This window comes from Pyrgilauda ruficollis, unplaced genomic scaffold, assembly GCF_017590135.1.
Source record: "Pyrgilauda ruficollis isolate IOZ18807 unplaced genomic scaffold, ASM1759013v1 scaffold132, whole genome shotgun sequence".
Lineage (NCBI taxonomy): Eukaryota > Metazoa > Chordata > Aves > Passeriformes > Passeridae > Pyrgilauda > Pyrgilauda ruficollis.
In genome coordinates this window covers 600,044-625,215 of record NW_024511655.1, presented here as the reverse complement: position 1 = coordinate 625,215, position 25,172 = coordinate 600,044, and the positions used below count along the sequence as shown (strand labels likewise).

The 25,172-nt window shown below is 43.2% G+C and overlaps 1 protein-coding gene across 3 annotated transcripts in view; it reads left to right on the top strand.

Annotated features, from left to right (window-relative positions):
* Positions 1-25,172, top strand: part of ANO1 (anoctamin 1) — a 71,322-nt gene that overhangs the window by 27,473 nt on the left and 18,677 nt on the right. For 2 of the 3 annotated variants that reach the window (XM_041459202.1, XM_041459201.1), the window contains exons 2-12: positions 2,868-3,046; positions 5,612-5,938; positions 8,296-8,394; positions 9,360-9,511; positions 10,780-10,834; positions 13,287-13,338; positions 16,391-16,446; positions 17,932-17,973; positions 21,006-21,070; positions 21,631-21,765; positions 22,992-23,152. In XM_041459202.1, coding sequence (XP_041315136.1) covers positions 2,868-3,046; positions 5,612-5,938; positions 8,296-8,394; positions 9,360-9,511; positions 10,780-10,834; positions 13,287-13,338; positions 16,391-16,446; positions 17,932-17,973; positions 21,006-21,070; positions 21,631-21,765; positions 22,992-23,152 — 1,323 coding nt within the window. Of the gene's footprint in view, positions 1-2,867; positions 3,047-5,611; positions 5,939-8,295; positions 8,395-9,359; positions 9,512-10,779; positions 10,835-13,286; positions 13,339-15,828; positions 15,895-16,390; positions 16,447-17,931; positions 17,974-21,005; positions 21,071-21,630; positions 21,766-22,991; positions 23,153-25,172 lie in introns of all 3 variants that reach the window. The other variant, XM_041459200.1, reaches the window with a different exon arrangement.

Sequence of the window (25,172 nt, the reverse complement as noted above, 5' to 3'; positions counted from 1 at the left end):
TCATGGTTTTAAATCTTTTAAATGCTCTACTCCATGTAAAAAAAAAAAAAATAAAAAAGAGGTTTTGTGTTCTGCAACAGAAGGCTTTGACCTCTGCCAAATCAGCAAAGTGAACTGCTCATAATCCCTGGGTGTTTGTAATTACCAAAGTGGTTTGGATGGCTTTACTTAGGATTAAATCCTGACATCATCCTTCAGTGCAGAAATCAAACTTGTTGTAATTAAGATTGTATTAAGAAAGCTCTCACAGTTCACATATTTTCCAGTAGTCATAATAAACCAAAATTCTATGATTCACTGCCTACCTGAAGCACTTGTTCTTTCCAATATTGCCAGGCTACTGATGTGTAAACAGGAATGTAAATATCTCCTTGTTTCGGGGGGGGGATTGTTTGGGCTTGCACAATGGTGCTGAATCATCTGAGCAGGTCTCCTTGCTCCGTGCTGGGGCTTAACAAACTCTGCTTGGAAGTGCAGCTTCAGAGCACAGGGACATCATTTGGGCTCAATGAAGCTTGTGATTTTCTCCTCTGAGCCTATTCTGTCCCAGTGGTGATTCCTAAACTAGCACTTTTCAGTTCACAGCTCCATTATTCAGATTCACATTCAGTAAAAGCTGCTTCTCTTCCAATACCCTCTGCAAAATTCTGAAATAACTGGGTTTTACTTAGTACACATGTGAAAAGGAAGGAAAAGAAGAGAGGACTTTTACTGCACGTAATCCACTGTTTTTGCAAGCATCCTTCCAGATAAAAATGCAGGTTGTTGCAGTTATGAAGTTCTAAAAGTTGTATTATTTTATGAGTATTTTGCAGCCACAGAATAAAGGCTTGAGTACACAGGATTCTGCAGCTGCCCACACTTGCTTCAATTTCCATTGTTCAGGGAGCCTGCCCATATGTGCCTGTGAGTGTTGGGAAAAAGAGACCATACACATGTAGGGAATTGGTACAAACATTCCAGCTGTTCCCATGAGCCAGCAGATTTCTGGCTGCACCTCTACATTACCCCCCTCAAAAAAAGCTCCTTGAGTTGTTACAAATTGCTGTTCAAGTGGCTCGCTGAGTTTGGTGATGCTGCCCTGAGATCTCACGAGTGGTGTCTGCTCTGGCACAGCTGCTGGGGAGTGTTAGAGAAGAGCCAAGAGCAGCAGCCCAGATCTGCACAGGTGTGGGTGTTACAGGCTGTGCACATGAATATGTAGAGGGTGATTGCTGCCCAGGTGTTACGATGATGTTAATGAGCACTGGTGTTCCTGGGAAAGCAGCTTGGGGCAGCGGATTGCCCAGAACTGAAATGAACATCCACAAACTCGTGGTGTTGGCAAGCTCCAGAGGAGCGCAACTGCAAATTCCACAGAAGCATGGCTTTCATAACAGTAATGTTTACCTTTCTCTGATAAGCTCAGGACAGGTGCCAAGGCTTCAGTTGCATCCTCCTCCTCTGCCTGTTGCAGGTTGTTGTCCTTGCTGGCTCCCGCCTTGTTCCCAGGAAGAGCCTGATCAGAAGTGTGGTGATTATTGCAGTGCCCTCCCAACATTCAGATTGGGCCAGGTGTGGTCAAGCTCTGAGCTTCTCCAGGGATGGATGGAGATTTATAGCTTCACTGGTTCCTTCCCCATTGTGTGATCACTCTTGTTAGAGAGCTGAGATTCTTTTTTTTAATGTTTGGTTGTAATTTCCCTTGTTGCAGCTTGTGTCTGTAGCCCCTCACCCTTTTCTCATTCTTCACCTGTGGGAAGAATCTGGCCCTGCTGTGTCTGTACCTACTCAGTTGGTGGTTGAAGGCAGGACTAGAAACCCCATCATTTGTCTTCCCTCCTTTGGGCTGCATAAGTGGGGGACTTTTTTGGGTTTCCATTTTTCCAACCTGTCAAGACCCCTTGAAGTAGCAGCCTTACCCTCCAGCTTATTAATCCTGCTCCTCAGGTTCACATCATCTGCAAATTTGCTGGGGAGTGGGATTTTCTTTGTCTCTTCCCTCAACATCCCTGAAGTTCAACCAGACCCAGACAGGGTAATTCAGTTTCATGTTATTATGTTGTTTGGGAAAGCTAATTTAGGATCCATAAATTCTACAATTCCTGCTTTATCTTCACTCTTTCGACAAGCCAGCTTTCCTCCTATATGGTTTAAAAAAAAAAAAAAAAAAAGGTACAATGCTGCAGTATTTTATTTCAGTGTCAAAATTAATAAAATCTTGGAACACTTTGCCTTCTATTGCTTGCATAAGTGCCCATATGCAAAACCCAGTTTGCATTCTGTAACTTATTGGTTGCTCAGTTTGTAGTGAATTTTTTATTTAAAATCCTTTAGCCTATCTATATACTTAAACAGGAAATGGAAACAGTTCTGATGCCTCCATCAGAAGCAGGCTGAGACAGAGAAACCCCCAGATTTTCAAGACTACTTAAATAAGAATGGTTCAGTAAATCAGATGCAGGATGTAGGTACTTGAGGGAAAACCCTTAACTTAGTTTTTCATCGTGAACAAGTTAAAGGAGAAAATGCCTCCAGGAAAGGGAAAGGCACCGTGGCACCTATCCTCACCAGCAGTTTTTTCCCTTTCCACCCCGCTTTTTCCTTCTCTTGCCAAGAAATAGAGTCATTCCACAAGCCCACAGAGTAAAAACACCCTGAGACACCCATGCAGGATAAAAGTTAACTGAGCTCTCTTCCTCTGGAGGAGGAGGAGACCCAGGTAGGGCTGAAGAGGGCTGAGGAAAGTGGAGAAGGGGTGGGAGCCCTGCCCAAGGGCTCATTGGCAGGAGAGGGCAGGAACAGGATACGTTTCAGCTTTTGGGTGGCTCTGGGAGGAGCAAGTTTGGATTAAAGTGTCTTGATAGAATTGTTCCCTTCCTTCTCAGACGCAGACAGCGAGTTTCATGGGGTGGATTTTCTGCCAGAAGATCTCAGTGAGGCTCCAGAGGAGACAGGAATGAGGATGAACAAGAAGTACTCCTGTCTGCCTGCTGAGGAGAAGGGCATCCACATCATCAACATCCGAGCCATCGAGGACATCGGCTACGACCAGCACGAGAGCACGGTGAGTAACCTGCTGGCTCACACCAGGCACGCTGCCCCGCAGCTTATTTCTCATCCTTTCCACTCCCAGGATGCTCTGAAATCCTCTCCCTCTGTTTTCCCAAGGTGCTGGGAAGGACTGCCACCAGGCACAGTCCATGCTGATGTGGCGGGGGGTGTTCTTGGATGTGTGAGGAAGGGAAGCTGGTTTAACCTGTAGCATAAAAAGGGGCTGCCTCTTCTCAGAGTAAGGAGTCTGGCAATAAGGCTGTGCCAACCTTCACATCTTCTTGCCAGTGCAGAGAAGAACAGAAGAGAATGTCTCAAATTTCATTCAGAAGCCATTGTTAACACAGAAAACATTAAACTGATCTTCTCCAGCACACAATAGACATTAGATTTCCAGTGTCAATAATTGCTCCTCAGTTAAATTTTTTAACACAGATTTTAAAGGACGTTAGTAATATGAACACCCAGCATGATTACTACTTGGTTATGTAATTTGAACATAAAAAGAAGTGTATTAAGGTGGAGTGGGCTATACAACAGATTCACTGGGGAAAGAGGTACCAGAAAAAGCAGCATGTGATTTATTGTGCTTGTGCTTAAAATTAGGATGGAGCATGGAGGAATGGTTCTGTCAGGGTGTTAAAATCCTCCTGCTGTGGTGAAACTGAAATGTCTTTTCTCTGTCTCATTCACTGCTGAGGAGACAAGTTTTACATGGTCAAAGTCAATGCAACTCAATTTAAGCACAGGAGCACTGCAAAAGAATATCTGGCCCATGAGTATCTTTCAGCATTTATACCCCACCCTTAAAATAATCTGACCATTAATTTCTTTAAAACAGAACCAAGTTTTTTGGCTGCTTCTTGTTTGCTGTGGGATATAGCTGTTCTCACATATAAGTGAATTTGTTGAGGCTTTAGTAGCCACAGTGGTGGCTTAGCCTGGTTTTTCAGAAACTGCTGTTTAATTAATTAGTAAGATCAATACATATTTTTTTAAAAAACCCCACAGTCCAGTTAGTTGCCATTTGTTAATATTTTGTTTCTGTAGAAATTTGCATAAGTGAGTCGCCTGCCATAAGTAGACTGTCAGCTTGCTTTAAAAAAAATGTTCTGAATTCACGGGTGCATGCCATTAGTCATAAAGCAATTGAAAAGTAATAGTTATTGATGGTCTTTTGTATCAAAATTATGCTTATGAACTAAATGAGACTATCTAGGTAGGGCATAAACATTAACAGACTGCCCTGAAGAGTTTGACATGGCTAAATAACCTCCCCTGTTTTCATGGAATGGGGAATAGAGGCAAGAGGACAATGAGTGCACTCCGTGGTGGCTCCAAATGCTGTATTATTTTGTTACATATTTATTAGCTTGGTGTAAAGGGTTTAGATTAAATGGGAAAGAGGGATGAGATCCTAAAGAAAAGAGAAGCAGATAGCAAAGGCTATCTAAAATAACTTACATTTAGTGCTTTATGTATGAAATAAGCAGGTGTGCACTTCCCAAATAGATTTTAGCATTTTGCAACTGATGACCAATTGCTCTCTTTTGGAGCACAATTCCTTTTCCCTCCATGGAGAATGGAAATTCTTCTATAAACTTAGAAGCCAAAAAAGTTCCCTGGTCACTGAAAAGCCACTCCTGTGTTGGGTAGTTTTTGTGAAAATAAATGCCAGTTACTAGTGAATTTTCTTCCTTTTTTTTTTTTTTTTAAATTTTAGTATTATGTGAATCTCCAAGGGTAGAATTGTGAATTATGCATGAGAACTGTTATAAAAGTAGAAATAAATAAATTGTTAGTATTTTTGTTTGTTTGTTTGTTTCTACAGTCGCCTTGTGCAGTTTTCAGATAAATGCTTGGAAATGAAATTGTCTTTTGAGTCATACCTTTCATGTGTCTTGCAACACTTACCAGCATTAACCCAGGCTGGGAATAAAGCCATTGCCACCATCAGATTGCATAGTGACATAGGTTTTATAAGTGGGAAAAAAAGTGGTGAACTCAATAAGCAGTGACCCCACTTCCCTGGCCACTTTCCATGGCGTTTTTGGCCACGCCGCAGGAGCAGCTGGCTCCCTTCAGTCTGTATCTAAGATGATCTCTTTCTCAGATGATATGGACTTGCAATGATAGATAAGAGAAGTGAGAAATGTTTCCACACGATATTAATCTATTTGTCAGAATTGCAGCATTGCAGATGTCATGGGTGGAAAAGGACAGATGATCTTAGCGGCAATTAACCCCCAAAGGAGAAAACCAAACCCAGCAAGTAGCTGACTTATGAACCAGTGTGCTGGTGATTAGATTAAATCCCAGTCATGCAATCTATTTATTTCTGGCCAATAAAATCTCAGCTGGCTATCAGTAAAATTAAAGGTGTTAACTTGCAAAAATTTTTGGAGTAAGTAGCACGGGGGGGACTCCTCCCATCTGCTGTCTGTCTGGAGAGAGGGAATCTTGTTCTCCAGGCAAAAGGAGCCTTGAAAGGAGAGTATGATCTATCTGGTGCTTGTGTTGGGCTGTGCATTCATTAGTCTTCTCTTCTTCTCTCCACACACCCATTCCCCACTTCCAGTTATTAAATTCCCTATCCAAAAACCCGGATGCTGACTGCAAATACGGGCTGTACTTCAGAGATGGCAAGAGGAAGGTGGACTACATCCTGGTTTACCACTACAAGAAGTCCTCGGCCGGGAAGACTCTGGCCAGGAGACCTCAGCAGAACGATGCCAGTGTCCGAAGCACCAAGCAGGACCAGCCACTCCCGGGGAAGGGGGTGCAGCTGGAGATGGGGGACAGTGAGCCTCACATGGATTACCATGAGGATGACAAGAGGTTCCGCAGGGAGGAGTATGAGGGGAACCTTGTGGAGGCCGGGCTGGAGCTGGAACGTGATGAAGATGTAAGGATCCATTTAAAAGGGTTAGAGAGGGTGACTGGTGGCCAGGTCCTGGGGGATGCTGAGCTGTCCCTGTGAGCCTGGCTCTGATCAAGGTTGCACAGTCTCAGCTTTTGCAGGATTTGATTGCAGTTCTGGCAGTCAGTGCCATCCTCACCCACTGATTTAGTTGACTGCACAGGAGTGTGCCATGGTGTTGTAAATGCTCTGATGAGGTGAAGTTTCCTGGCTTTTCTTGGCCAGGATTTGTGGCACACCCACCATTGCAACACGGCTGTGCTGTGCTGTCTGGAAGTGAGGCTTAAACCGCTCTGAACACTAATCCCGGTCTGGTGGGTTTACAGTACACAGTTGTTTGGATCCTCTGGTAATTCCAGCTATGAGGGGAAGAAAAAATCAGATACAGGCAGTGTCATCTTTATTCCTCAATATAGGCTTGAGGAGAATTAAATTAGTTCAGGAGGCTCTGGTCCACGCTCCTGCAGGAGCACATGGGTCTGTGTTACAGTTTGCTCTTTCCATTCTTAGACGTGAACAGTACAGCTTGTAACATCTCCCACCTGCACTCTGAAAACAGGATATTCTATTAAAAGCCCATTAGAACCGTGTAAAAAATGATGTATGTGAAGTGCTGCCAGTGTGTGATTAGTAGAAATAGACACAGCAGTATTAATTTCAAAGAAAGCTGCTGCAATTATCTGACCCAACCAATGTGCCCCAGAGTCCCGAGAGAGAGGGTAAACATTTATGCTGGTTTTATTTACAGGATCTAAAAGTTGAGATAAACATTTCGACCTGGGAACAGACTGCAAAAAAAATAAACCTGTCACCTATTACTCACAAATTACAGACATTTATATCTTTTATATATTATGTATATGTAATATATATACTTAACATGGTGCAATGCAAGAAAAGCCCAAAATGTTTCCCCTCTCCATCTAACAGTGAAAATCAGACTTGCTTTCTGTCCAGCTTGCAGGTTCCTGTAACAAACATGGACTTTGCCTGTGCCAAGTCATAGACATTGAATCCTTTGCCAGATGGGAGGTTCCACCTATGACATGTAATATGATTTCAAATGATGCAGAAGGACTCAGGGGTCAAGCCAGGACGCTGTAAAAGAGAGGGAACCCTGTCCTTTCTGTGCAAAACATCAAACCACATGAGATGAAAGTGTAGACACGAAAGCAAGATTTGGGGATTTACATCAGCTTCCACAGCCAGCACGTCCATCTAGGGGGAAAAGATCTCCAATCACTTGGGCCTGAAAAGCCACACAGCTGCATTGGAGACCTCACTGATTCCAAAAGAGCAAAGGCTTCTTAAACAGATGGTGTTTAATAAACCACTTAAGCTCTCTCCAATTAAATGGCTGGATGGTCACACACAGAGTTGTGGTCACTGGCTCAATGTCCACAAATAATTGATAAAAAAGGCCAGGTTGGACAGGGCTTGGGGCAGCCTGGCCTGTCCACGGCAAGAGTTTTAGAACTAGATGACCCCTGAGCTCCCTTCCAACCCAAACCATTCCATGGTCTTCCGAGTAACCAATTTCTAGAAAGCGAGTGAGAATACAGCTGTGTGAAAGCTGGTTACTGTAATAACTGAGTTGGTGCAGCAACCAGATTAGAAAGATTAATTGAAGTTCATTTCTCTTCTGTTTGCTGAATGCCTCCTAATTGGGTATCGTTTGTCCAGACCCTTTGGAATGGCTGCTCCAGGGGGAGCAAACATGGGTGTATGTGGGAGTGCCAGGAGCAAACATCCATGTCCTGCCCTCTAGAACACAGCTCAGAGAATTACTGGGCTGCAGGCAAACCACTAATATTGCCATTAACTTCTGTCCTCCTTTTGCTTTGTTTGGTGGAGTTCTTCCTGCTGGTTTTCCTAACTATGATGCTTTAATGGAGATATTCACATTTGATTCTGAGGCTGCTCCTCTGAGGTGTGAGCAGCAAGGACTCTCTCAGCCCCAGAAATTACAACACACTCACCAAATCACACCATTTTGGCTGGATGCCTCTGCTTCAAGTTTAACTGGCTCAGCCTGTGTTTGTGTCCACAGTCATTAGCTTTTATTTCCCAAACAGCTTTTATCTGTTTAGCCTTGTGGTAATTGCTTTGGGAGACAATAGCATTTTTTGAGTCACATTCTGTAGCAGCTCAGCACAGTGAGGTGTTCAGTGTTTGTCCTGTTGTTAGAAACCAACTCTCTCAAACAAATGAGATGTATCATGTTGGCCCTAATGGACTGTTTTTTCCTTAAATATGCATGAAGCACATGGAGTAATGCATTTAATTTCCTCTCATCAGTAAAATTTTCCCCTGCTTTTTTTTTTCCTTTTTTTTTTTTTAAGACCAAAATCCATGGGATTGGATTTGTAAAAATACACGCACCATGGAATGTATTGTGTCGAGAGGCAGAATTCCTTAAGCTCAAGATGCCCACAAAAAAGGTGAGTCTTGATTTTCTTGTTTTTGTCATGAAGGCATAGTTTAAACATATGTTCCTCTCAGAGCACTTTATAAATGCAGACTTCTCTTTCCATGAGCATTTTCAAAACAATTAACTGAAACACACCAGAAATGAAAGTCACAAATGTACTTGCTTGGGGCAGCAGAGGGAAAAAGTGGAAGGAATAATGGAAATTAAGAATTTCTGGCTGCTACGACTGTCTGTACATGATGAGAGTGATTTCATCCTCAGTATGTTTTAAAAGAAGAGGTTTCAATTGATGGTGAAATTTCTATGTGTCTTTTGGACATTTTTTTCTCACTTGAAGACTGCTAAATCTGAACACAAGGATAAGAATTTGTCTCGCTGGGTTTAGTGACTACTCATATACACAGTCAGTCATGTTTGCAGGAGCTGGGGCCACTCAACCACAAAATAAATTACCTTCCAGAATATTTGAAATATCATTAAGGGAATGACAGTGTATTTTCATCAATTCTAAATCACCTGTGATAGATAGCTACCTGCTCAGTGAGCGCAGCTCAGAGATGGATTAATATTTAAACACAGACTAAATGCAGGTCCCAGACTGCACAGAGAAGTCCATAATGGAGCCAGAAACAGTCTCCAAGCCCAGCATCATTTATTACAGCACTAAAACCGCACTTTTGGTTTGGATTTCATATTAATCCCCATTATTGCCTCACTTACCAGGGATTTTAATCAGAAGCACAATTATATTAAAAAGTCTGTTGTCATCCTGTGGTTCCCTAACCCTTGGTTTGACTTTCCCATCCCTTTCTTTCTGGATGATTTCAAGAATGTAAACCACACTCCTCAATAGTTTATTGTGCTATATTTATCTAATTCTGGTTGATTCCTTACAGTTCACTCTGACCTATGGATAACCAAAAAGCAGTAAAGTTTCACTGTTTGGTTTGGTTTTTTTTCTCTTTGCCCCCTCAGATGTATCAGATAAACCAGACCCACGGCCTCCTGAAAAAGATTAATTCTGTGATTCAAAAAATAACGGAGCCCATCCAGCCCAAAGTAGCAGAACACAAACCTCAGACGGTGAAGCGCCTCTCCTACCCCTTCTCCAGAGAGAAGCAGCACTTGTAAGTGAAAGCCTTCCCTGAATATCCATGTCCACAGGTTCCAGCCTCTCTGACAGCAGCTCAGGCACCAGAGGGTGAATGGGAACATGAACACCAACACTTTGGTGGGCGTTGCTGCAAAGAATGTTTCCATTTTACAGTAAATTTACTTTTGGGGGGATTTTTTTTTTTTGGCTTGCTGTTGAGGAATGAGTCTCTGCAAGGAAATCTCTGTGTGTTTTAGCTGCTGTTGTGGCACATAATGTGTGTCTGTATAACTGTACACTTCACCTGTTAGGCTGCCAAAAGGGGATTTATAATCTGATTTATAACAGTCTCTTCTCCACATTAAATAAAATGTTTAGTGAAACTTGTAGCCAGAGATGTGGGTTGCTAAATTTCAGAATAATTTCATATATCTGGTGTGGGCAGCTGACACACAGGTAGTGCCAACCAGGCCTTGCCTTTGAAGTGCTGTGAAGTCAGAGGTGGCTTTGCCTTCAATCCCAGATCAGCAAGAACAGCTGTAAATGTGGGTGTAGGGAAAAAATCACGAGGTAGAGCCCAGCCAAAGCTTCTCCTGCCTTGGATTGCCCTGCTGCTGCTCTTCCCTGGCCAACATCCCAGAGGAGTCACTTTGAAGGCTGTGTTTATGGATGTGCCAGCTGGAACAAACAGCAGTCCTAGGGCAGGAGCTCTTCCCTGCATCCCCAGGGCTTTGAGTGTTTCATCCAGAGATGCAGAGCACTGATGGGCTTGGGCCAGGCAGTGTGTGTGTGACATCTTGGCCTGTCCTTGGGCTTGCAGGAAATGTCTTGGTGTGTTTGCTGAGCGTAGGGCGTTCCTGGAGGTTCAGGGAAGCTCCAAAATATGCTCCTGAGTGGAGACATGGATGGGCCTCACACTGTTTGCAGGTGGCATTTCCAGGAACAGCACCTGGGTCTCTGCTGAATGAGGGAGGAAACAGAGGTCTCACAGGGAAAATTAAAGATTATGAGGGGAAATTCAAGCAGTGGTCAGGGATTCAACTTAAATGAGTGTCAACACTCTCTTTTGTGCTGAAAAACCTATAAAGACATCAACCCAGTGAAATGTATAAGCAGCCTCTTTAAAATGTGGGAGTTGGGTTGGACTTGCTTTTTAACAGGGTTTCTGCAAGCTGTTCTTTAATTTGAGCTCTGAGAGATCCCCAGGAGAAATGAAAATATTGAAGGGGTCAACAAGAACAGGAAATTACTGACTTTTTTTTTTTTTTTGACCTAATGGGCTTTGTTGTAATCTTTTAACAGATTTGATTTGTCTGACAAAGATTCCTTCTTTGACAGTAAAACCAGAAGCACTATAGTAAGTACTGCCTGTAAATAATTTATGGTGGATATTGCCTTGGTCGTGGTGTTAACAGCTTTAGTGCAATGCCTGTTCAAGTTTATCTTTCTTAACCAAATGCCAAGGATCTCCTGTGCCACCAGGTACTGAAATTATAAATAATTCCAGATTTAGTGCTGAGTAGTGTTTGATGCCAACAGGTTGCTGCCTTTTGGAAAATAATTTAGATCTTCTTTCTAGTTCATGGGTAATTTTCTTAGTAGAGATATCACCATCTGGGAATGTTTAGATTTTACCACTCATTCTGCCCACCAGCTGCCTGCACCCACGAGGGGTTGAACTTTTTGTAGCTATACATTGTTCTTTTTGCAAAATGCTGCTGATTATCCTGAGACAAATTCCAATGAAACATCCAGGTATTTACAGGGAATATTATATATGTAGTTTTTGGGGGAAATTCTCTGCAGTGGTGGTATTGAAAGTGTTGAGGTTGATGGCTTTTATCTGACTTAGAGAACATAAAATAGAGGTGAGGAAGAAGGTGTCACTTCATTTATAGCCACCAAAGGAGGAACTGAAAGGCCAGCTCGTGTGATATCCAGGGCAGCTGGAAGGGGCCGTGCCAAGCAGCCCTGGCTGCAGCACATTTCAGAGGATAACAGGGACTCTTTGCCCCATTCCACTGCTCCTAACTGGTGCCTTGGAATGTCACTGCCAGCATGCATTTATCTTATATTTAACTTCAGCCTTTTGGGATGCCAAGTGGTTTCCAAAAGAGCTTATACCCCAGTCAGAGCTGCCTTTCATTGCTGTGGTGATAAGGGCTGTAAGATACCCAACTTCCCTTTCCTGCTCTGAAATTCCAGCTTATTCCACAGTGTAGCTCCCCACCAGCCTGAAGAGCAGGGGTTTGATGTGAGCACTGGTTATGGGGGTGAGGTGAGCTGGCAGATGCAGGAGCACAGAAATGGTGAAGAAAAAGACAAATATTGATTTGGTTTATTTGCAAATGAAACATTTAACTTGAGTTTGGGGGGGGGGGGGGGCGGGGGGGGAAGCCTGGCTTTTGTTTGTAGGCTTTCTTTTACATGTCCAGATGTATAGGGAAAAAAAACCTTGTAAGTACAAGGAACTCAACAAATGAAGAGTTCAAATTCATGACAGGCTGAGCAAGGCAGCAAGACAAAATGGCTCCATGGAACAAGAGCAAGACTGACTGGAAAATGGACTGAAGCAGGAGCTCAGAGCAGAGGCTGAGAGGGAAAGGAGGCACAAGGGTTTTTTAAATGACTGAAGGAATACTGGGTGTATAAGAATAATTCTGGTGCTGTGCTGCTTTGGGTGAAATCCCTGCAAATCACTCAGTAATGAAGAACATATTGAATGTTTCCCAACATCATTTTATTCTGTGTGCATTGCTGTTTGTATTCTTCTTTCTTAAAGTTCTCCCCTGCCTTTCTCAAATGTATTTTTGAACGACAGTGCAAATATTGACCCTTCCACCTACTGCAAAATGAACAGGAATCTAGTCACTACCCATGAGTCTTTGATGAATAGAAACTAAGCCAAAGACCTTTTAGTTATTAAAAAAGAAAATAAAAAAAAATGTATTATATAACTGGAAATGTCTCTGTGACAGCCCTTTAATTCACCGGGGTTACAAGACGACAGACTTGTATGTAGACTTGGGATGAGCTGTGGGACTTGCCCCGGATGCCCTCACTTGCTTCCTCCAGTGAATTGGGCAAGAGTCAAGTTAGCACAGAGATAAGGGAGCTGGGAAACAGTCCCCAGGTCCCCCGACAGGCCAGGCAGTGGGCAGGAGGTGCCTTTGCTCCAGGTTTCCCTGTGCTGCCTGCTTGCCCTGCCAGAGACCATCGCTGCACGGGAGCGGCCAAAAGCTGAACCTCGCAGGCAGCCTGCTGAGCTGTGCAAAGGTTACTCGACAATAAATGCAATAAATCCCAAAATAAATACATCTGTTTTGCCACTGAGGTCAGGCAGGCTCAGAGATGTTAAGGTCAGCCTGTGTTAGTCCAGTTTGATAAACGGCTGCGTGCTGCGTGCACGCCGTGAGCCCGGAGCTCTCCGCAGCTCCTTGGGATGGAGCCAGCCTGTGCTCTGGGAGGCCAGGGTAGAGCTGCTCCAGGTGGAAGAACACCCCTGAGCTCTAATCGATGGCTAACATGAGCAAAAATTGCATTTCTGTTATGCCAGGGGGTAGATGTAACCCTGGTTGCCACCGTCAGTTCTCCTGGTAGCTGACTATTTAGCTAAGCTTTTCTCTCCTGTACAGAAAGCACAGCACACAGAGCTCTGAGCCCCGCTCTCCTGAGCACCATGACTTTTATTAAAGAGTGATGACTTCATCCGCATCTTGGTTCGGCCAATATTTGAACTGTACACAAAAAGATTGTGCTTTTCACTGGTGGTGTGTGAAGTAACCCTGTCTTTTCTTCTGCTTCTGTAGGTTTATGAAATATTGAAAAGAACGACGTGTACCAAAGCAAAATATAGCATGGGTAAGGAACTTTATTTAGCTTTAAGATCAATATCTTTTTCAGATATTGAAAATAATTGTATGTTATAAATGGCTGTGGAGTTTAGGTTTTCCCCCTGCTTTCTAATTCAATGTATGTGGATGTAATTGTTTTATTTGGAAATCTGATTCAATTTATTCAGCTGTTTGACATTTTCTCAAATGCGAATTTATAGATTAAATTAAATGGTAAGTGAGCATGTGGCCCCTGCAGATGTGCCTTAGGATGGATGGTGACCTAAACCAGCAGATGAGATGTGCTCTGTGTTCTACACTCCCTGAAATGGATTGAGGGTGTTTCTGTGAAATCCAATACCTGCAGTGAAAGTCTGTGGCTTGGCCCATTTCGTTCAAGCAGGAACCCCACATCTTATAGCGGGGTGGTTTTCCACTGGCTTGAGGGGAATGGTCTTAACTGGTGACTGTCCTGAGTGGAACTGAGATGAGCCCCCTGGAGCAGCCAGGGGCCAAGGCTTGCCCTAGAACTGGGCACCTCAGCCCTCAGAGAAGGTGCTGCAAATTAGGGGATGTGAAGTTTGTACTACCATGACCAAGAGTTTTAGGGTTTCAGCTCTAGGGTTTGTGCTGTAAGAATGAAACTCGTAATAAAAATGAATTGCAAATCAGGCCACCTTAAAGATTTGTTGGCAAATCCTGCTCAGCTGTTATATACTTTATTTTATACATGATACACAGATACACACTTGACTGTGGGACCAAAGTTAACAGATAGTTAATGGTAAATCCAAACAAATAAGGTGGAAGGGTGAATTCTCAAACAAAGTATGAAAAGTGCATATACATGGAAGAAAATGTTTGGTAACTGTTGAAATCTGTTATGGCATGTATTTGCCTACGAGAAGTTAAATAAAACGATAGGAACTTGAATTACAGGTAGTTCTGTTCAATATTGACCCATCAGCTGCTTAAAAAGACATCAAATAACAGAAGAACAATTACGCCACAAATTATTTCCATGCTTTGACTTTTGTGTTGAAGTAACAACACACAATGCACAATTGTTGACTCCTAATATACACTAAAATTTGGTGTCCAGCCAGTATTAACAGAACGGCTGTTCTCTGTAGCATGGGAAATTCAAATTATTCTGTGACTTTCGAGACCCTTTCCGAGTCTGGTGCTGGATCATTTTCACTGGAAATTACATCTTTGGACTCTTGAAAGGGGAAGGTCACACAGCTCAGTTTAAATTCTTGCCTTGGAGTTGGTTTCTCAGTTGATTTTTTTTTTCTTTTTTGGTCCAGTAAATGGGAAGCACAATAGGGATTAGTTGAATAGGGAAGACACTCATGTATGGTAGAGTGTTAGGATTCCCGGATGGTTCTTCTACCTGAGACTGGCAAGGCCACACAATATTGCTAATAAAAATGCCATCAACTCAATCAGCTCCTTTGTGTTCCAGTGCTGGAATGCTGGGTTACAACCCAGCAGAGGTGGCAAACAGATTTAAACACAGATAATGGTGCAGCACCACTGCCCAGCAGGAAAAAAAGCAGCTGCCATGGGGAACACTGCAGCCTTTGTTATTTATTGGGAAAATTTTGTGAAAATGTGAATTTGGCTTCACTGTTAAATCCAGATCTCTAATAGAAGGGGACTATGTAGCTCTTCTCACAGCCCTAGAAAAATAATTTATCAGCTCACCAGTTGTTCCTGTCAGGAGTGTGGAAACATTTGCAGACAATTCATAGACCTGTATAATCTTAAATAGGGCTTTGAAAATTAATACCAGTATCTGCAAGTTACTGAGCACTCCTGGAGCTGCTCCTCCAGCAGGTGATTAGTATCTCGAAAACGTTAATGAACTTGAACAATCCTCATTTCAAGAGCAATCAAAAATGACTCTGCAGTGAGCTGGTTCCTGTTTCATAGTCCTGTTCCTTCACAACCAGTCCCACACTCTTTTCTTAGCCGTGAGCTGACAAGCAGCATGGAGCGCACTGGAACACCTCATTTTTCTTTTCTTTTTTTGAATCTTTTCAAATTCTTCCCAATGCCAGTGGCCAGATTTATATATATTATTTTTTTTTCAGTTGGCATTAATCACCGTTGCCCTGCACAAAGACAAGTGCTTGACTTAGCTCTGACTCAGCACCCGAAACTGGTTCATTCAATCCCCAAATGTATGTTCACGGGCAACGTGACGCCTCCAGACGTGGTGGACAGAATTGGAAGTAGCTCTATTAAAGCCAGCAGCTGCAGGAGGAAAGAACATTAGGGAATTAATGAGCTACAACCCTCCAAAGGCCCAGGTCCAGCCACCCTTGGGGATGGTGCAGCACTCCTCCAAACTTCCACACCAACTCCTCCCTCCGGCCCCCAGCTGAGGAGTGACACCACCCCTGGGAAAGGCAGGACTCCTCCCAGTCCCTCGTGCCGCAGACATTTAATAGATGAAGCATTAATTGCTTTCAGCCTCATGCATGTCACTAATAAACGGCTGTGTAAACAGGGAAAGGAGAGGGAAGAAAGAAGGAAACTGCCCTTTTAAATAAAAGACGAAAATGTGGTAAATATGGTAAGTATTACGCCAAGGTCTTCGCAAAGGCTTTCCCTACAATTTCTCTGATCAATCTGAAACCTGAATTCAAAACTTTGCGTGGGTGATGCGTGTGGATGTGGGTTTCCCTATGTCATCAATTCCAGCCATATTCTCCTTGTGATCCAGCCTTCTGCTACACTTTCAAATCTTCAGGCTTGCCCTTAAATCAAACTGACTTTTCAGAAAATGTAATTTATTTTAATGACTAATTCCAAGTCATTGGCTTCTAATTCTTGATTCTCAAATATATATGACTTCCTCTTGCTCTCTGCAGTTTTCCATTTCATAAAATGAGTCATGTATAATAACCTATATGATTAAAAATGAAACTACATGGAAAGGAATAAGATGGCAGCAAAATCATTATCTGATCAAATGGCTGTTATTTTGAGGGAAATCTCCTGGAAGGATGATGAAGTGAGGCTGTCTAACCTTGAAATTATAAATAACTATTATGTTTTTATTTTTCAAGGGATCACCAGCCTTCTTGCCAATGGAGTTTACAGTGCTGCATATCCTCTGCATGACGTAAGTGGTCTTGCAATATATTTTACACATCTGCTGTCTGTCACCAAGAAATCCCTCATGTGTGACGTGTTGGTGGCATCATCCCAAACATGACTGACTTTCTCCTCACTTGTGTCATGACTGCAGTAACTTCTGCATGTTGTTTCCATCCCTCTGCTCCCTTTTAAGGAATTCCCCACCTCAGTTCTACCTCCGATGATCACAAATTTGAATGCAACATTAGAAGAGTTGTTACAGTGTTTAAGCAAATGAAATTCTTCTGTTGTTTCCTGACCTTCTGCCCCCAAGATCTCTGGCACCACTGCCAGGAAACACATTTATTACCAGGGCACCAAGCAGCTGGTTCCCTTGGCCACATCTCCCTGTGGAGGTATCAGTAGCTGTGTGTCCATGCAACCAGGAAAAACCATAAGCAAGGATCTGATGTCACATATTCCATGGGGCTGGATGTGACTGGAGACTTCCTGCTGATGAAATCTGCTTCTGAGCAGCTCAGTGAGATGTCAGGAATGTGTTCAGCTGTGGTGCTCTTTGAGAGGGTCAGTGAGAGCTCAGGAATTCTGGTGGCACTCAAGGCAAGCCAGGGACCCCCGTCCTGTCAGAGGTGCACAGAGCTGGGTGCTGGTGTCCTTCTGATTTAGAGGTTCAGGGTGCAACTAGAACTGACAAACACACGCTCTCAGCCTGCAGAACAGCTTGGCAGATGTCGCAGGGACTGGCTGTCACACTGCTCACGCCTGAGCTGAGTGTGAGTGCCCAAGGGCTGTGGAGCCCAGTGCTGGTTTTCTGGCCTGGGATTTGAGGTTGAAGTGTTGAAGTCTTCCTGGTTTTCTGCTCCCCACACTCTCACTGGTTTTACATGGGACTGTGAGAGCTTTATCTTGGAGCACCCAAGAGCACAGCAGCCTTTTTGTCTGCCTGATGTTTGTCATACATGTCAGGGCTCTCAAACTACAGCAGTGCTGTGTAGAAATCGAGAAAGTAAGATTAAATAAACTTCTCTTCCTGTTCTAGCCTCACATCTTTGGACAGCTGCTGATAGTCTTGTATAGAAGTTATTTATTGTCTTAGTTTGCTCAAAAAAATAGCTCCAAATTAAAACCTCAAATCTAATCAGCCCTGAGTGTTTGAAGAGTCTGGAGAGGGAGCAGCTCTCTCAGCTGGTTCCTTCTCTTTCCAGTGGACTGAGCTGAACCCCAAATACCATGGCAATACCACGTCTTTTCCCTCGACATTTTTAGGCCATCTTTATCACTTATTCATTCCTTTTCCCCCCATGACAAGACCCTATTGCTCTTTCCTAATGTGCCCGACGACAGAAGACAAAGTGTGCCGTGACAAATGGGCTCCTAAAATACAGCATTATTTTACAGATTGCTTTTTCTGGTTTTGATGCATTAAGTGAGTGGGAGACGTGGGTATGCAGGATCAGAGCAGCTCTTGGCACAACCCGCTGGATGACGCAGATTTTCTCTCTCTTTAAAGGGTGACTATGAAGGTGAAAACGTGGAACCCAATGACAGAAAAGTAAGTTGATGCACAGGGGGGTTTGACATACACACAGGAATCCCAGCCTGAAGAGTCACCTGTTGGAATCTGGATGTTTTTGCCAAAATCCCACAGAAAATGCTGCAAAAAGGCACTAAATGCCAAGCAGTATAAGAAAAAAAAGTGCTTTGTAGCATTTAAATTTGCCCAAATGTGGAATGTAATGTGAATATGTATGAAGTACCCAGCTCAGTAATGATACATTTCATGCCACATTGGTAAGAATATTGACATATGTTCAGATAATGTCATTTCAGGCTAGCTCTGATGAGAGTATGCTCAGTCATATTCTGCTGTCTGTATTGGGCATAAATCCTGCTTCATTCCATGGCATGAGGATCAGAACTGGAGGAGTGGGAGGCAGAGGCAGTTTATGCACATAAGCATAAAAGTGATTGGGAAAGATAAGTATTGGATGTTATTTAGGACTAAGGGGTCCTCAACAATGTTTTAATGTGTGCTCTGCAGCCAGAAGCTGTTCTGTGGGTGTACACTGAGGCAATGCATCACTTTTTGCTGAAGTTAATGCTTTAAATTGTGGTTTTATTGTCTGTATAGTGAAAGACATTTGTTCACTGTGGTAAAACAAGTAGGAATTATCCTAAAGAAGTACTTTTCTTAAGGAAGTAGGAAATAGTACTTTATAGTAAGGAAGTATGAGCAAAAAAACAAATTTTCCACCCTTTGTGGAAATGCTGATTTCTTAAATTCAAAGCTCAATGACTTCATCTTCCCCATCACACTTCCCCAAAGAAGGGTGGTTTTTGTCTGTGCATCAGACAAAAGCTGAAGTGGAGAGGTGACCACCAGTTCTCTCAGGAGGAGCTACTAAATTTGGGTGTTGTGTACGCTGGGGTTTCAGTCCTGAAACTTTGCCTTTCCTGTTTGTTTTATAATTTTTTTTTCCCTCCAAAGAAATGCTCTGAACATTCAGGTCACAGGAAAAGCAGATTTAAAGACCTTCAGGCTTTATATATAAAAATAGGTTCCAAAAATTGACAGTGTGCTGGTCCTTCAGGTGCAAATGGCTCATCAAAAGGCAGTGAATATTATTTCCCTCCCTCTATTGATTTGTGTTAAAAATACCACGCATCTGTCTTTTCATTATTAAGCAACACATCACTCAACTAAAAATAGGATGAAAGTCCATGCTTTCTGAAAGTGTCCAGATTATCTTCTGCATTACTAACATCTCAAACCTCACAAATTCACTAATTTCAGAAGTTCATTGTGTGTTTGGAAGTGTTTACTTTGGGTTTTGACTTTCAGTTCCATCAAATAATCTTTTGGTGTGTTTTGGCATGTCTCTTCTGGTTTCTTGAAGCTTTCTTTAATCTTATCCAGCGCTAGGCCAGGCCTGTGCCTTTTTTAACAAGAAAATTAAAGATTTGAGGCCTAGAAATGAAGTAAATATTTAGGTCTAGTGTGCTGATCTCCTCTAATCATGTCTTTGAAGCTGTGCTTTGAATATCAGGCTGATAAATGTCAGGATAAATGAGATAATTCATTTGTACTTTAGACACAAATCTGGTTTCAAGTTGCAGAAAACTAAAACATGGCACTGATGCAAAATCTCCTCAGCTTAGTGTTTTTGTGATATGCCTGACCAGCTTGGATCACAGAAAAGGAATCTAATTTCCAGCATGAACTTAGTTTTAAAGATTAAATTTAAATATGTATATATAGAAGGAAGGGGCTCAGCTAGGGCTGCATGTGGACGTTGAGGTGTCCCAAATCATTGCTTCCCAGACATAGGCAGTTGGCCTTAAACCTTTGGAAAATGTGGTTGCAAGAATCCGAAAGCAGAATAAAAATAAAATTTGCAAGAATGTTGCAGTTTAACAAAGGCCTGCTGTTAAGTTTCAGTTCCTGCCCTTACTGTTGTAAGGAAATTAGTAATGATTAATGATTTTGGGTTGCAGAGGGGAAAACCTACATCCCACTTACATTCTTGACGTCATATTTCTGTAAAAGCTGAGAAGTTGCTTTGTTGTTTTTTTGGTTTTTATTTAATGAGTCAAGCCATTTGTGTGAGTACAGCAGTTCAGCTTGGAAATTCTCCATTAATGGTTTGGCAGGAGAATTCCAAAATTGCTGTAGGAACATGGTTTGCTCTGGGACTTCTCTGTGATCAAGTGTGAGCAGGAGGAATGGGCATGGGCAGTGGCCAGGCTCTGATCTGCCCTTTTCTTTTTGCTGCATTTCACTGGAGACATGTAGGAGTTTGACATCTGTCAAGTTTCCCATGATAAAATAGCCCGGAGTTTAGGGAATAACATCCTGTTTGGTCTAGGAACAAGATTCGTCCTGTTGCCCTCCCTGTACTAATACTGGTTTCGGTCTTTGTTCCCCACTGAGTTTCGTTTCTTGTTCACTCTGTTGGCTGAATTGAATGAGGGACGAAAGTGAGGTTTGAGAAGCACTACTTATATATTTTACAAAACAGAGGATAAGTTGAAGGTCTCAGATGAACCTATTTTTGTGAGGCATTCAGTTTTGCAAATCAGTAACGGGGATCATTGTTTGCTTTGGCCCACATCCTGACAAAAAGGAAGAGTGGAAATCATTGGCTTCTTGTGGTTTAAACTTGAAGAAAAATTTTAAATGCAGCCTTTAAGGCAGCTCAGCCCAGCACCTCTTGCTGGATGCTGAATTACAGTGAAATGGGCTGAGGTTGTGTCAGGGGAGGTTGAGGCTGGATGTCAGGAGAAGGTTCTTCTCCTGAGGGTGGCTGGGCCTACGGATCGCAAAAGCAGCGCTGCTGTCCCTGTCTCTGCTGTAGGTGTCCATCAGTCCAGCTGCTGAAGAGCCTTTCCACGTGCTGGAATCCATCTCTCTGTTGGAGCACGCCAAAGCATCGCATTTACTTTTGATGTTTAATTCGGGCAGCGTGTGTTGGCGGGATGTGGGCTGAAGCCCCGGCGCGGTGAGGCCTGCGCGTCCTGCAGCGGCCGGAGGAGAGCCCTGTGCTGCTTCAGCTCTCGCCTTTCTCATGCCTTTCTGTTTTCCAGCTCCTGTGTGAGGAGTGGGCGAGCTACGGAGTGTTTTATAAATACCAGCCCATCGACCTGGTGAGGTGAGAGTCCAGCCCTGGGCATGGAGTTTCCACGGGGCAGAGATGAAGCTCTGCAGGGATGCTCGTGCCCTGTGCCCCTGGGGGGATACTGCCCTCACCCTGGGGGATTCCAGAGAATGGGAAATTCACTGGGAGAAAAGGAGTTTTCTGTGAGTTTAGAATATGCTGATATATCCCACACAGAGTGAAAGCTTGCAGGGGATATATTTTTAATTAATTTTGTTTGCTCATGATAAGACTCTCTGAAGAAAATGAGGGCCTTTCTAAGAGGATTCACTCACAGAAGGTCCAAAGATACCAATTTGCACAGCAGAAACACAGTGGAGGGAAAAATGACCAGTGGGACAAACTTGTTTTCAGGGTGCCTGTATCTCTGGATGGACTCCAAGCATCATGAGAAAGAGAGTCCTCTGAGAAGAAAAAAATTCCCACAGGTCATCAGATCTTACTTTCTCCATGCCTAATCCAGATGTGATTCATAATTTTAGCCATGTTATATTTTAAGAAATAGGAAACATGTCTCTCTCATTTCTTTCTCTTTTTTTCTAAATGTATTTCAGAAAATACTTTGGAGAGAAGATCGGGCTATATTTTGCCTGGCTGGGAGTTTATACACAAATGCTCATTCCAGCTTCAATTGTAGGGATTATCGTTTTCCTCTATGGCTGTGCAACTGTGGATGAGAATATACCCAGGTAAAATGGATGAATAAATAGATTCTGCTGTTGGAGAGCACTTCAAGCTCAAAGCTGTCTCACTTTAGAAATCTTTTGTCAGTAATATCTAGGCCAAGCACAGCTGAAATTGGGGTTTCTTGTTCCTGGGTCTTGTCCTGTGCCCCCCACACCCCTTCGCCCCAGTCCCCATTCCCATCTGTGCCAACTGGCTGTTGCAGCAGGATGGTGTGCTCCTAAAACTCTCCATCCTCATGCTTCATCTTTTGGAAGCTGTGCTTAAAATTAATCCACCTCCACAGGCCCCCTGATCTCAGCTTCCAGTAAGGCACAGAGCTCTCCCAAGGGCACAGAGCAACCCATTTCTATCTCATTAGCATTCATTGTTACTATTACTTGGGCAGTTTGCATTGATGCCCTAAAAATAATTCTTGGCCAGTTGCTCAGGTGGTTGGGTTTTTTCCCAAACTCAGATCATTATGTTAAAACAAACCAGCAAAATTCTGCTAATGAGGGGGTTTGGTGCTTCCCAGCACAGAGTGCTGAGGAGAGCATTGTGTGACAGAGAGATGTATCAAGAATATACATCCCTCAAATAAGCTACTGCGATCACATCAAAAAAATCTGGATGTCCTCCTACTTTTAATCTTTCAGCAAGTTTTGTATTAAAACATTTTCAAATCCCTCTGATTTTGCATTATTCGCCCTGCATGCATCATCAGTTGGAGATGCGAATTACATGGTTTGTACAACAAGCACCAGCCCTGAATAACAAAGCAGATAATGGGTACCAAAAAATAGATTTAATATTTTTTTTTGTTGACTGAGATTGCTTTGTAGTGCTTCCAACAGTTGAAGAAAGTCAAAGGGAGGGTCACTGTTGGTATTTCACAGATGGAGCGCAGAGGAGATAAATTGGTTGAACTCCAGTCTCTTGATGTTCAGCACTTCCCTTGTACCTTATCTATCCCTGTAGTTTGTATTTCAAAACAAGAGTGTTTTATTGTATTTTTATTTATTTTATTCCGTAGGATCTTAGAGTAGAAAGCATAGAGCCTTATGGCTCTGGGGCAGGAAGGGGGGAGGAAAGACAGCCTTACATGAGGATTTCAGCCCCTGCAGTGGTGTAGGATCGTATCCAATGATCCTACAGAAGCAGCTGCTGTCCACAGGAGAAAAGATCACCAGAGCACAAAGCTGGAGCCATCCTGACCATGCTTTTCCCTTCTCTTGTGGCTTTGTTGCAGTATGGAGATGTGTGACCAGAGAAACAACATCACCATGTGTCCCTTGTGTGACAAAACGTGCAGTTACTGGAAGATGAGCTCTGCTTGTGCCACTGCCCGTGCGAGTCATCTGTTCGATAACCCCGCAACTGTCTTCTTCTCAGTCTTCATGGCTCTCTGGGGTAAGAAGATCCAGGCCTTGATGTTAAGATTTTAATTATTAAAAATACAACAGGAAGAAACAGAGGAGATAAAGCAGTATATTTATACACAGGCAGTAAATGACAGAAAGAATTTATCTTTTTTTTTTTTCTTCTTCTTCTTCCTTTTTTTCTTTCCCATGAAACTGTCACACCCAAATTTATATTCTGGACTGGAGGCTAAAATTCAAAAAGTTGCTGAAGCTGAATAGCAAATGAAATTGTTAAGCATCTGTCATAAAACTGCTGCGTGGTATGTCAAAATTTCATTAACGGGATTGCACAGCTTGCCAAAAGAAAAAAAAATCTCTTTGCGGAGCCAGCTTCCACTTTAGAACATTACAGAAGAAATGTATTAATGTACTCTGGGGTTGAGGGGAGGGCTCTGGGGGGACGTGTAATGGCCTTTAGCGTCTTCAGGACAAACCAACATTGATTCCTGAGTGTGCTCCGAGATGCAATTAGGCTTATCTGCAAGCAGACATCATGCAAGGAGGCTGGGAAGAAGGAACAGTGGTGGAGAGGGCTTTTTCCTGATCCTGATGCTGCCCTCATGCTTTGAGCCCTTTCTGGGCATGTCTCTGACACTTGGGTCAAAATATGAACCCTCTTATGACATCTTTGTGGGGATGTCTTCAGGAATGGTTATGGAGGGCTTCTCCCCTCCCTGCTGGGAGGGATGGGGAACCTCCTTGCCCCAGGAATGGGCTCTGGGGAAGAGGAGCTTTGATGGCCACATTTTCCCAGCAGCAGTGAGAGCAGCACAAGCCCTCCTGTACAGCTCGTTGTGAATTAACCTAACCTGTTCTGGATTATATTTCATCCTAATAATACACCCTGAGTTTTTATCTCTTCGAGTACATAGGGAACTGTTTGTACATTACCATTCATCTGAACTGATTTAAGTACAACTCAGCATAATTTAATTTTCATTTTGGCCAGGATCTGTGTTTGAGATAACATTGTTTTAGATGCAGTACTGTGAGGTAGTATCAGGTAGCACAAGGAAAGTCAAGTGTCAGCTTTGGTCTCCCTCATTTACCATTACTGGGAGCCCCACAAGGATCTTGGCATGTTATCCTCTTGTCCAAAAAGTAAAAGTTTGCCTCCCTTTCCACAGCAAGCAACTATGGGTCTCTTCATCCAGTTTTTACGCTCTTGTGCAAAGTAAGGCAGATTGGCAGAAGCCAGGTTCTGGGCCCTGCACAAAATCTGAGAGGGTTTTGAAGTGGGATGTCAAACTTTTCAAGCTCTTTGGAGTCAACACAAAGTTTTATTGTGGTACAATCCCGTATAAACCAAACATTGTTTCGAAAAGGTCTTTTTCAACTGGAAAACTAAGAACTTTCTCCACATAGTTTTGAATTCATGTTGTTAAATTCATGTATGGTTGAAACAGGAAAGTGCAGGTGCTCATGGCAGAACAGGGAGGCAGCTGCCTGGCACCTTCCCCCGGGGCTCCCAAAACAAGCCAGCATTCCAGACACTGTCCTCTCCTTTTGCCCTGCTGTAAGTCAGTGCCACGGGGGGATTTTCTGCAGCATCTCGTTCACGTTCCACATCTCTGGCTGTAAATGGAAGCTACAGCCCCCAGCCAGCATGAGAACTGTGAGGAGAGGAGAGGCAATTCCAGGTCCCTGAGACAGGAACCCTCTCAAGACACAGCTCTGGCCACCCTAATTCACAGGAAGCCTGTGGCTTGTGAAGGGGCTCAGCTGTAGCTTTTCCACATGAAAGTTTCACTTGGAAGGCGAATGAATGCCATGGCCCTGGCCTGGCTGCAGTCAAGAGGGTGTCCTTTCCTCTCTGTTCAACTTTGTTACCCTCTCCCTGCCTCTGTTTTTTCTGGACACAAATGTTTCTGAGCACATCTGTTAATACTCACTGTGGGAAGCTCCCCTGGGAACACCATTTCTTGGTAGACTTGCCTCTTTCATAATCACTTATTTATTATACAACACTGGTGTATTCCCAGCATCTAAATATGTCCTCTGAGAACTCG